Raw genomic sequence first — 13063 nt, forward strand, 5'->3', positions numbered from 1 at the left:
TCAGATACTATTGTATCTTTCTCATGTGGAATCTTGCCAAGAGTATCATGAGAATCATAAGATGCCATAAATCCCAAAATTCTGGAGGTATTCCATTGCAGTGACCAAAGTCAGAGTGAAAAAACTAGAAAAAGATTTAGATATTTATCTATTTTTCCTGTGCAAGTAAAGCTCTTTGAACTGAGGTGTTTAGCAGGAACCACAGGAATACAACTCTATGTGGAAAAAAAAAATACTTCCAGACATGTGTAAGAGATCTCTCACCCCAGTGAGAGATTCCTGACATGATGAAAGACTCTGCAAAGATAAGCAAGTCATCTAAATATAGAAAAATGTGGAAACCCTGTAGTCTGCAATGAGCTGTAACTAGAGTTAGACTCTTTGTGAACACTCTTGGTGCAGTGTATAGTCCCAAAGGGTAAGGCAGGGAACTAATAGCATGATCCAGACACACAAAACCTTAAGAAACACATGAAATCTGGATGAATAGGGGTACGATAAGCATCTTCTAAATTGAGTGATACCAGAAAACTTAAATGAGGAAGAGTAAAAGTTGAGAGGTGACAGCCCTGGAAGTAGTATCAGAGTCATACACACATTTTAAACAATTGTGCCCTGTAAGATGGATGAAACCAAACCATGTAGTCAACCTATCCCACAACTATCACAGGGACTGTCTTTATTCCACTAAAGTTACCAAACTTTGGAATACTCTCCCTCCTGCAATTACAAATAACCCACACCATCACAAATTCAAACTACTATTGCTAAACTACCTAACAACTGGCGCTGATCCTGTCATACCCCAGCCTAAAACCTTCTATTTCCTCATCCCACGGTTCCTATACCATAAAAAGTATTACATCCTACTACTACCTCTTTCTTCCTGATCTCCTATTGTCTACCTTGTCCTTCTTTAACCCTCCTTTCTTACAGTATTTGGCACCACTGTTAAGTCACTACTGAAAAATTGTAACTTTGTTTTCAACTCAATTCTGGTCTAACAATACTATTGCTGTAACATGCTACTTGTGTGTACCAATTTTTCACCTAGCCTGTACTTATTTGTTTTAACAAAACATGTGCATTTAATTAATTATTCTGTTAACTGTAATTACTGCTGTTTCCTCATAGAATACATTGTACTATATTTAGGAGCTTTTCTCCCCGGGCCTCCGCTGAAAACAGGCTCCTAGCTCAGGTGGACTTTCCCAGTTAACAAATGTAATAAAATAAAATAATAAAATAAATAAAAATAAATGTAAAGCAAGAATTTTCCTCACAAGAAGAAAGGGCAAACAAAATATTCCTCATACTTTCACAATTACTTGGAATAAACTAACATGAGCATGACAATTCAGAATTCCAAAAATAAAAGTTGCAGAAGCACACACTTTTTCCCCATATTTATAAGATTTGAATTAACTAAATGTTTAGTAACAGTAGGATTAACTAAAGCTACAACTGCTGAGGCAGGTACAAAAACGGGAAAGTCATACATTCTATCTGCCTTTCAAGGGGCATCAGGCTAACAGGAAAACTGAATGCAGAGACACACACGTCCTCCAATGCAGACAGCTCTGGGGAAATGGGTGAAGATTCTGGAAATTCCATTTGTAACAACTAATAGTATTTTCTGAGGGACTGGGAAAACCTCAGAACTCTTCCACTGAAAACATTGGCACAGCCTGAAAATAGTCTTACAGAAAATCAAATCCACAAAAGGAGAATCGGACACTGTGCTCTCCTTGGAATCTGAATTAGAAATCTGTAGAAAAACTCCTACATTTGTCTCATCTTCTTCCTGTCCAGATTCAGGATCATGAATCTCTTCAGGAAAGGAGGCAGCCTGTTTTCTTTTGCCAGACACCAATGTTTAAGGAAGGTCAATAGCTTGAATTAGGGAAATTTGAGCAGAAGCAGATGCATTGTTTGGTTTTCTGCTTCTTTTTGACAGGAAAAAAACAGTGCCAACAGGGTTGCTAATGGCAGCAGACATTTTCCAGAGGATGGGAACAACATTCTGAGTAAACAGGGAAGCCTTCCCTGTTCCCTCTCTCATGTCCATCAAGAACGGCTCTCCCTTGTCCACTAAGAGGACCCCAACAGCCACAGTGGCTAACCCTAGATTCATAGTGGTTGAATGTGCTACACTAGCGGAATGTGATGTAAAAGATGAGTGGTCTGAGAAACCAGCTCTTCCACGGCAGAGTCACCCACCTGCGGCTGAGGCAAATTGCTAGCCCGCAGTGGTGGCAAAGGTTGTTTGTTTATCTTTTTCTTACTGTGGCTGGAAGAAGGACCAAATGTGGGACAGGTACTTTGTTCTATGGTCAGGCTGAAAATTGTGCTTCTTCCCAGGAAAAAGCAAACAGCACACCTCCCATAATTTTGAAAGTTGAAAGCCATTTCCCCCAATAAAAACACAGTAAAAAGCACTTTAGTGGCCTCTAAAAGTAAAACAAAAACACAGCTTCTCCATAGAAAAATGGTTTTCAACTATGTTTAACAACTTAACTGAAAGGAAAAAAATGCACGCCTGTTTAAAACTACAGTTAAGTCTTGTGACCGTCTGTTAAAACACAAACACTTAGATAAAAAAAAAAAACCTTTCCTAACAGAAAAATACATTTGTAAATTTAAAACGTTGAGAAGTTTTTTTTCCACAAAGGGAAAATTTCTGTCCAACAATGGAACAGCACAAGCAGACCATCCAGCCTCAAAAACCCACAGAAAAGAGCTTTATTTGGCAGCAGAAAAGCTTGGCACTCAAACCTGTATTTTTAGGCAGCTTGGCTCAAACTCAAAATGGTCTGAATGCTTGGAAAGTGCTCTGAAGCTTAGGAAGCCATCTGGCTGTTATATTCATGGCAAGATATACTACAATAGCAATTAATATGATGAAAATCGTCGTTGTCCAGATTCTGTTTTGTTATGTTGGAAGCTTTAGGAGACTAACATTTTTATAAAAAGTATTATGGGAGATGGACAAGGATTAAGCCAATATATGAAAGCCCTAGGGGATAAATGCAGGCCATCCCAGACAAAACAGTTAGGACTGTTTACCATCTCCTCCCAGGCTGGAATATACATCATATCCCCTTTGAATGATACCAGAAGCTAAACCAATTGTTGAAGTCAGTAACCTTTTATTTATATTGCAGAATCATTTCTGGTGATGGCAGAATGCTGCTCAAGGCTAGGTTCATATTTGCCTCCTACACATATTCCAAGGCCTCCATCATGTCTCTCTTCATGCAGTTGAGGCAGGTAAGTCTAAAGTAATTTACAACTCTGTGCACTATAACTGCTTCATATGAGTGCTTGTGGTGCAAAGACTTGAGTACAGGCAACTGACAGTCATCCTCTACTTGCACAGCCTGATGAGTGGCACATCAGTGTGTCTCATTATGGAGTAACCCATAACTAGGATATTGAATTTTTTTGGAGGCTTGCTTTATAGGCTTTTGACTTGAAACGAGGATTCTAACATGCTTCATGGTGGGTGCTGCCTGTGTTGTGTGTTTTGTCAGGATGCTGAAGGTACTTATTTCTTAAGTTACATTTGGGGCTCTCTGGTTTAGGTATGTTACTTTTAAGACACTAAACATATATAGGTCTGTGGTGTGTGTGAGTGATTTGATTTGTTTAGTACGGAGTTGTGTGGTACTGACAACCTGCTTATTACTTGTAGGGACTTCATGTCAGAACTTTGTCTCCATTAAAATGATATAACTATATCTTTCACACAGTGTCTCAGTTTATGTAGTAGCTGGTTGCCAGTAAACAGGAGACAACTGCCACATCATCTTAGGTTACCCATGTCAACGAAGTTGTCTGTAGAGATGGATGGAAATTAAAAATCTAGGTCTCCAGTTGCTCACTAATGTGAGCTGAAGGGAGGTAGTGCCTAAAAGGTTAGGAGTTAATGCACTGGAGTTCTGTCTGAACCTTCTTGTGCAAGCCAGGGGCTCTTTACACAATTACTGACTATTAGGTACACTAGGAATTGTAGGGTAACTTATAAAGTTAGAAGTGCCTGTGTCTGTACAGTGCAAGGTTAGACATGACTGTGTAATGACCAGTGCCACACAAATGCAGGCAACTTATAACACAGTAAAACTAAAACAATTCTAACCAGCTCAATGGCCAGTAGCAAAATACCACACTTCAAGGTAATTCAGCAATCAGAGGCCCAGAAATGGCTCAGATCTTTCTCCTTCCTCACTAGAGTACAAACCAAGGAAATCTAACAGATGACTAACAAGTACAAAAATAAATGCACAGTTATCACAGTAACTCAATTAGAATATAAAATATACTTATCCCAGGTGATTCAAGGCTTGTATTTTAGAAAAATCTGATGGAAAAGTGTCACAATCAGTAGCATGGTTGCTTGGTGTGCTGCAGATCAGATCAAATGAATACAAGGATGCACAAACATAGGCAACTTATAACACTGCAAAGTTAAACACATTCAAATGAGTCCACTGACCAACAGCAAAAAAAACATACTTCAAGGTTCTACAGCAATAACAGGCCTAGAAATGGCTATGTTTTTATTAAACTCTCACTAGATTACAAACCAAGACAAAGTACCAAAATGACTGCACAGCTACTACAGTAACTCCATTAAAATAGAAAATGTACTTATCCCAGGTGTTTCAAGATTGTTTTAAGACTAGTATTTTGACATTTTTCCACTGGATTTGACTAATCAGTAAAAGAGGTCTTTTATTGCCAATATCTATGCGATTGCAACACGAGCTCTGTACACTTTCATTAAACAAAGTAAATTTGCAGGATTAGCATTCTACACAGAATTCTGACAATACCACGCAAAAAGAAAACATAGAGACTCTCTCCTACTATTGAAGTGAATGGATTGGATCATGGAAGATACCAAAGTTCTGTACTTAACACCTATGATGGTAGATTTTGATGTTTCAGGACTGTGGTCTTCAATTGAACTCCCCCATCTTAATGCAAATAATCTCTTGATAAGAGAATTGGAGGAATGGCTCTGAGGCCTAGATGCATGTAGTGGGTTGCAGCTACAGGTATAACAGTGCAAACTCTATCCAGACAAAACGGAAAGGTGTGGAGCATTAATGGAGTGATGGAGAGGAGTTTTAAATCTGCAGCAGTCTCAGAAGTGCCGAGTGACTGCTGCCTGTGGCTGCCAGTCCTACTGTTGAAGTGAACAAATGTTGCTCATGAAGGTCTAATAAACAAGTACTCAGCTTTTATTGTCTTATATTAGTCATACATCTTTGGCTTTACAAAGAAATCTTCCCAGTAGAAAGCTTTAAATGCACCTTTACATCCATAAGTTTAGTTTGGTAAGGCTGTCTGTCAAATTAAAGTTCTCTTTATATGAAAGCGCAGATAAGAAACAGACACAAAACTGAACTATGTCCCTTCATGTTAGACAAATGTAATCAAAAAGCTCTGCATTTACAGAATTCTATACAACTCCTTAAATTCCTTTTCAGGGTAACTTTTCAACTCCAGTCCCACACCTCAAACTTTACCAAATTCAGATGCCTGCCTCACAGACTAACCTTATCAGCACCTTGAAATGCCTCTGCCATTTCCAATAGTAATTCAGACTTAGTGGCCAACATGAACTAGCCAGATATTCATTCAGGCCAGTAAAAGTAAAACATACTGCCACAGATTGCATTAATCTATTTTAAGACAGTGCATGTAGCTGTCTAGACAGAAGTAAGCGTATGGCATCCAACATAAACCTGGTCAAAAAGGCAGCCCAAGTTAGTGATTAAATGGTTCAGTGCTCTGGGACTGAAAGAAATAGCACCACCACCCTGGAATATGTGCCAACAGCCTCTGTATAGTATAATCTATTGCTGCAGTAGTCTGGGACTAAGAGAGATCAGCTCGTCGACTATGGCACTGGGGCAAACAACCTCCCTACTGTGGAAGTGTCGGTTTGTTTCTTTCAAGCATTTGGCCTAGTTCTCCAACTCCACTTTGCTACATGAAAACTGGGATCAAGAGTCCGTCAACAGTATCTTACATGTAAATGCAGCAGAGTACATCAAGTACTAACTGCTGATGCAAGTTAAAGGTCTTCATTTTTGACTTGCAGAACTTGCCAAAATAATGATGGCTACGTAAAGACAGAACTTACACTATGCAGGGCATGCAGTGTGATTTCTATTCTTTAACTGAAATCATTAGTTTTTGAATGCAGATTGCTTTTACCATTCAACATCATGGAAGGAGAACACTTCAAGCAACTTAATGTTGCTCACAATGTGGACATGTCACACAATATTTAATGGCATCAGCCATTAGACACTCAGCTTGTACAGGCTCCTCTTTTTTCTTCTTCAGCTAAAGTTTTAAATCTAGTAAAATCTGCATCTTTGTGATTCTGTAGAAAGAAATGGATCTTTGGCAAACATGTATGCCTGAAGTTATCCAAATGCTGCTACTCCTATTTAAAATTGACAGCGTGTAACTACAATCAGCCACAGGTCACAACACTGCTCAGGGTCAAGTACTTACTGACAGGTAGCAATGCTGTTACTATCACATAGAAAGTATGCTTTTAACCAGTTTTGCATCTCTGATGATTTATTTGTTAATTACTTCTGTCTCATATACAGCCTTACACATAAAATGCACCACAGAAAGTAACTAGCAATGCAATGAAGTCATGTTCATTACCCCTTATTTATTAAATACCTCATTTTCAAAATGCAAGCACTTATAATATTTTCTAATACTACAATAATTTAAAACAAATCTGGGAGCTGGAAACACTCTTAAGATGTCTCAGTGGGATTTAAACAAGTTTTTGGTATGAGATGCATCAGTCAAACCAATTCACATCAATTTAGAGTATTTCAATTTCTCTTGCGTAGGTACAAGACCTGGAGCGTTTGAAACAACTCTTACATGTGAAAAAATAAATGGTAACTGCTTGACAAAATCTGGCAATTACATGAAAAATGTGAAATGCCAAAAATATCCTAAAAAGAAAATGCAAAAATTCAGTGAGAAGTAATTGTATTTAATTTGGAAGTATTCAGAAATGTTTCAAAGTGACCGATGGGGAAAGCCAGAAGATTCTTCTCAAATATGTTTCTAATTTTGTTTTTAATGTCAGAGAGCTAGTCAAGAGTTCTAATGCATACTGTCGGAGCATAGCACTTCTTATTATACACATCATTTTGTAATTTATTTCAAAGCCTACGAAACAAACAATAAAAAAAAAAAAAAAACTTCTGCTTACATTAACCCACTCCATCCTGAGCCAGCCAAAGCTTAAACAGTATCAGTTATCAAAGCACTCTGAAATAGACCGTCTTTTGGAGTGCAGCACTAATCAGGTTAACTAGCTTCTGGTTTTCAGCAAAGGATTTACAAGAGTTAGCAGTTAAAGGGTTAACAGTTTTACAGAGCAAACTTCTAATGAGAGGTTCACAACACTATTCAGTAAACAATTGCAGTCCCTAAATTACACTACATGTTCTTGCCACACCACCATATAATGACTTAACATAAAAGTAGCAACTGTCTCAGTTTACAAGCTATGTATTTTTTATTTTCTAAATGTAAAAGATGCCAGAGATAAAATAATATGCATTCTGGTATGTGATGCAGGTTATCTTTAATGCTATATTTAAGGAAGGGATAGCTGATGAATCACTCAGATTTATGTTTCACTGCACAGAAGCTGCCAGCTGCTCCAGAAGGTGTCTTAATACTAGAAAGACGTGATTTACAGATTTTTATGAAACAGAGTCTAGCCAACAGCAAATGACCATCTGAGACTCAAGACTATATTAAGAGTGAAGTTTTCCAAATAAGTTACAGATACAAAAGCCGAGAAAGAGGAACGAGGGAGAAAAATACAGTAGAACAGGAAACATATCCAACAAATAAAAAGCAGACTCTGGCTTGTGGTGAAGTTGAGAGATGACAGTTAATTTGATTTTAACTCAGCATTTCTGCTTCAGAACCTCACAAATAAGTGCTTGTTATGAAGAGTTTTTCTTTTTCTTTTTTAAACTAGAAACTGCTTAAATGACATGATGATACTGTAAAATAAACCTACACTGCAGACTGCTGCTGAAGTACTCTCATGCACTTTAAATGGGCCGCAGTCAATGCTTGTTCAGCATCTGCATGCTCTCCAGCTTCTCAGGACTCAAAATCTAAGAAGCTGTGTCCCTTCAGATGCTAGGAAGAGTCTTACCACGAGCTGCTCATATCAAAGAAAGAGAGAGACACACACACACACACACACACACTGGTAGGCTGTCCCACTTCACTCTAAATGCTGTGATGTCAGAAACCACATGATTCCACCTCTCCAGTAACAGTGCTAGCAAAAAAGAAGTTTTAAAGCTTATACTTTTTGGATTGTGTGAATGCTTCATTCGCCTCACAAACAACCACAGAACCACAACTGCGGTGCAAACTTTCTCTAGGACGACAGCAAGAAGCTTCTGGTTTTTCAATGGTTAATCTTTGCAGGTCACTACCAGCCACCGAGACCAACCAATTCAGTAAGTGCTCTATAACCACACTCTGTACAATATCACAAGTCCATCATACAGCTGTTTCACTATTATTTTCTTGCCTGCTGGTAGCAAACTAAACCAATTAATAACAATGAGCCAAGCATTAGAGGCATTTTCTACAACTCTCACTATGACTTCTATTTTCAGTTTAAGACTACAGAGGACATTAAAACCACAAGGATCAAGAATTCATTGTAAAAATAAATAAAAGTCGGACTATGGCATCAAACAGCCTATTCAGCTCAGTGACACCATGTCAACAGAACTTCTTTTGGGGTAAGTACCTCTAAGATTCACAATACTGCATTGTTACAAATTAATTTTAACATAATGGGAAGCCTGGAATATATTTTTGCATGCTTTTGCTTTCTGAGTCTTTTTTTTTTTTTAACGGATAAGGAAGTGAAGGGGGAAATGTTACTGTCCAAAAAGTTGTAAGTTTCAATTTAAAATAATTTTTGTCAAGAAATATCAAAGTTTAAAATTATAGCCACTACACAGCAGTGATAGCTGTAGGAAATTGTGCTATATTTAATATAACAGGTAATATCAGCCACTGGAAATGTACAACATGAACTGTATACGTAGACCTAGAGAGAATAGAATACAAAGTGGCATAACCAGGTAAATAAGTACAAGTAAAAGCACACAATGAGTAGGTGATTCACCTTGTAAGCACATGGCCACAGAACATAAGAACCGTAACAGAAAGAAAATGCAGCTCTGTAACTATTTTAGTTAGAGAAATAAAACCTCAAAACAGTTTTCACATTAAAACAGCATTCACAAGAGAAAAAATGCTGATTAAAAACTATGCCTCATCCATTTTAAACAAAACCAAACTAATGCAAGAAACAATGAGCATGCAAGAATTGTGTGCTTTTACTGATAGAAAGCTTTACAAGTCAATGTGCCTGTAAAAAACTAAAGCAGTATGGTGTACAGTAATAGTAACTAATATGGGTGGCACAGAACAGCTGTTTAATCACTGTAACTGACGCATCATATATGCACCTCTATCAACTGCTCATTTTAATTAGAAATCTGAGGTAGTGAATAATTACGCTCCAAATGCAAACAATGTATATATTTAACTAAAAAATACATTCCAGTGCTAAAAAGAGAAAGGTTGCTGACCTAAGGGCTGGTCAAGGAATATAACTGTTAAAGCACTATACAGAAACTTTGCAATTACTGTACTCTTCAAAATGGATTCCTGAAGTAATTATTGATTAGTTCTGAAAAATAAAGAAGTGCAAATGTAAGAGGTTAACTAACCGTAAATGAACACCATATGTGATTTCTTTGCTGGAACAGGTGTGTATGCGAGCACATATTTACAACATTGTTGAGAAACTGAAGTTTATTAACTTTTATTTCATTTAAGGCTGCGTGTGTTTATTCACATAGGTACACCTCAAGGTCTTTAAATGTAGGGTACAATACACAATGTAGCTATTAAAAGATTAAAAAAAAAAAAGCACAAGGAGTACACTTACAGGATTTTCTTAAACTCGGCCATGATCTGATGAAGCTTGACTGCAGTTCTATAACCACTGAATACAAAAGATGACACTGCTTCATACAGTAAAGGCTCCGTATCAGGCTTGTATTCAGAGTAGCATCTAATGACTGCATAGCCATTTACTCCACCTACTTCATTCATTTTAATAGGTCACTTCCTAAACTTTAAAACCCAAAGGAAATTCACTGAGAGCATACATTTATGTGCTTTAAAAGAGTATTCTTTTCCCCCACCATCAGTGCACTCAGTATCAAATCTTCAGCAGATCAGAAGCCAAGAAAACCTGAATTTAATAAGAAGTGTAGCTAGCCACAGATGTAATAAACCTCATAATTCAGGACTGCACACAAACACACACAAAAAAAGAGAGGTATTGAATGCACTAAAGGCCCACTTATACAGCTAAGGTGACAGTGATGAGCAGTGTTACAAAATAACACAAACTGTGATTTTACACATCTCACAATGTCATATAGATGACTAAAATTAACAATGGTCCATTTTAAGAATATATGTATTGAACTGTGTGTATCACCTGTAAAAACTGAAAACTGCAAATATGGACCCTGGAACAACTTTAAGAGTAACTTGTATACCAACAGGTCTACTTTCTTCAATAAGCAGTAACACAATAATCTGCAAATAAAATAAAGTTCTCGGTTTAACTTCCTCATCAAAATGAAGGCAAAGGTTACCATTTCTTTAAAATAATTCTGGGGAGGGACTAGTCAAAATGTTACTGTTAAACTACACATTATCAATAGTTACAATAACAAAACATTTCATTTTACTAGACATTTTTCTATAGTCAAGACCAATGTGCAGACAGCAAAGCATGTTACATATAAAATGTATTTAATAAATTAAAAACTGTCTGCATACAGCCAAAATATTACTACTACTACAATGTGTTTAAGCACTGTAGTTATTCATTAAATGACAAGGTAAATGTGGCAATCCAAAATAGACCCTTTTTAGCCCGATCTGACAAAAAGTAAAAAAAGAAATAAAAGTACATACTGATATAATAAAGGACACTACTGCAAAATCAGTGGTTAAAACACTGAAAGTACAAAGCATATTCCCAGATCTCTGTTTCAGCTACAAATGTGCTGATTTTCCATACAATTTGCAAAGGTTCATATTATTATATGGTCTCATAATATGAACATTATCTGCTCTATGACATTTCACATCAGACTGGTTAGGACCCGTTCTTCTGTAGAAAATAACAAATTTTGTTTACAATAGCTACAAAATAAGCACTAGTATATTGTAAAAGTGCAAAATTAACTCCAACAATATGAGCTTACTGCTCCACTGTAACTCCATAAACAAACAATGCCAGGGAATTACAAAGCAGCAGTCCTTCCTTAATGCTTTGAGTAATACTGCTGTCTTGTTAGGACTACCTCAACATATTCAAAATACAGAATTTAGAATTATGATCCAAGACATGCAGTTAAAGAACACAGTGGGATATGTGGCACATAATTGCATTCAGTGTTACCTACAGAAAAAAAAAACTTACACAAGAATTTTTAATTTTCTTCACCTGCTCCTTCATATTCAATCACTACACAACAACTTTTTTAAATTTGTTTGTGAACATATTATATTTTGTGCATTCTGGAGACTTAACACAAAACACATAGATGTGCACCCACCTTTACAGTACAACTCTTCAGCCAACAAGCGAACACTTGTTCACCAAAGGAAAATGCCTTCATTTTTTTATACAATAATTCATAATTCATATTACACTAGGGAGCTGTGTTTCTCAGTAAATCATACTTACTGTTTTCCTTTTTGGTAATTCATCTAATAATCTGCTATCCACAGCAGAACAAGTAATATTATTACAACTTTAAAAGGCAATCTTTACAAAATCTTGATACAGCAAACAGTTGTTTTTCTAAGTCACCTGGGACATGACTCAAAATATAATGAAGTATTTTATGTACACAGTTTCCAACTTCTTCAAAACAGTTATAGCCTCACTTTATAAAAATGCAATTTTAAGTGAGACAGATCATTTCTTTGCAAAAGTCTTAACCCAGTAACTCATGAAAAGTCAGGTTCAAATAATGTAGAAAAGCGACACACTCTACAGATGGGTCATTCATTTTCATATTTTCAACCTGGTTCATCTTATTAAAGGGCTGCGGGGTACTACTTCCTATACATACGCTCAGAAGGCATAAAGCATGGAAGAGTGCTGAACATGATGCCAGTCCGCTGCAGTATAAAGACATTGTACATAATTTTACACACATATAATTTGGCATGTAGTTCTGGGTTCAAGTATCAAGTATTCATAGTAACAGCAAATAAGTGAACTTAATGTTTCAAGCTACAGTTTCAATAGCAAACTGCAATCATTATAAACAAATTACACATACATACACACACACACACACACACACACACATATATATATTACACAGACGTGTATGTGCGTATGTATATATATGCATACACACATTTTATATATATCACGTGAGTGTGTGTGAATATACATGCACATATGATATATATACTCTATAATACATAACATACTATACATCTCACATGCACTGTGTGTACAAGGCAATTGGTATAATCAACCTTAATAAAGCAAAGTGAAATTCAACCTAAAAAGTACAGACATAAGTGAAGGAATTTTGTTTATCAAAATTCTAGCAGCACCAAAAACCTGGGAAATGACTGCGTGTTAAGAAGGAAATTAGTCAAATAGGATTAATCTCTAGGTAATAAAACCATTCATGGGTTGAGCACTGTAGTGTTTCAGTACCTTTGGTCAAGGCTACTCAATTACATGTATTTCTGTTCTCTCCAAAATCCACATGCTTTTAATTTGAAATGCTGGTGGTCTGGACAAATTGTAGTGGGGTCGGCTGATTTATGACAGGCTGTATCACAGCTCTGCCATTTTCATCTAATGAAACATCTAAATATTTATCAAAGGGATGGACTTGTC

At 36.6% G+C, this 13063-nt stretch overlaps 2 protein-coding genes across 3 annotated transcripts in view; one reads left to right on the plus strand and one right to left on the minus strand.

The window, feature by feature from the left end:
* The window catches only part of SUPT3H (SPT3 homolog, SAGA and STAGA complex component), a 3063171-nt gene extending 3052932 nt beyond the window's left edge, over positions 1-10239 (minus strand). For both annotated transcript variants that reach the window (XM_044062653.1, XM_044062652.1), the window contains exon 1: positions 10058-10239. In XM_044062653.1, the coding sequence (XP_043918588.1) occupies positions 10058-10224 (167 nt within the window). In that variant the 5' untranslated portion in view covers positions 10225-10239. The remainder of the gene's footprint in view (positions 1-10057) is intronic.
* The window catches only part of RUNX2 (RUNX family transcription factor 2), a 433997-nt gene continuing 429580 nt past the window's right edge, over positions 8647-13063 (plus strand). Inside the window, exon 1 of the mRNA XM_044062655.1 lies at positions 8647-8834. Coding sequence (XP_043918590.1) covers positions 8777-8834 — 58 coding nt within the window. The 5' untranslated portion in view covers positions 8647-8776. The remainder of the gene's footprint in view (positions 8835-13063) is intronic.

Source organism: Protopterus annectens, chromosome 2.part1 (genome assembly GCF_019279795.1).
Source record: "Protopterus annectens isolate FY-2018-M chromosome 2.part1, PAN1.0, whole genome shotgun sequence".
NCBI classification, from domain to species: domain Eukaryota; kingdom Metazoa; phylum Chordata; order Ceratodontiformes; family Protopteridae; genus Protopterus; species Protopterus annectens.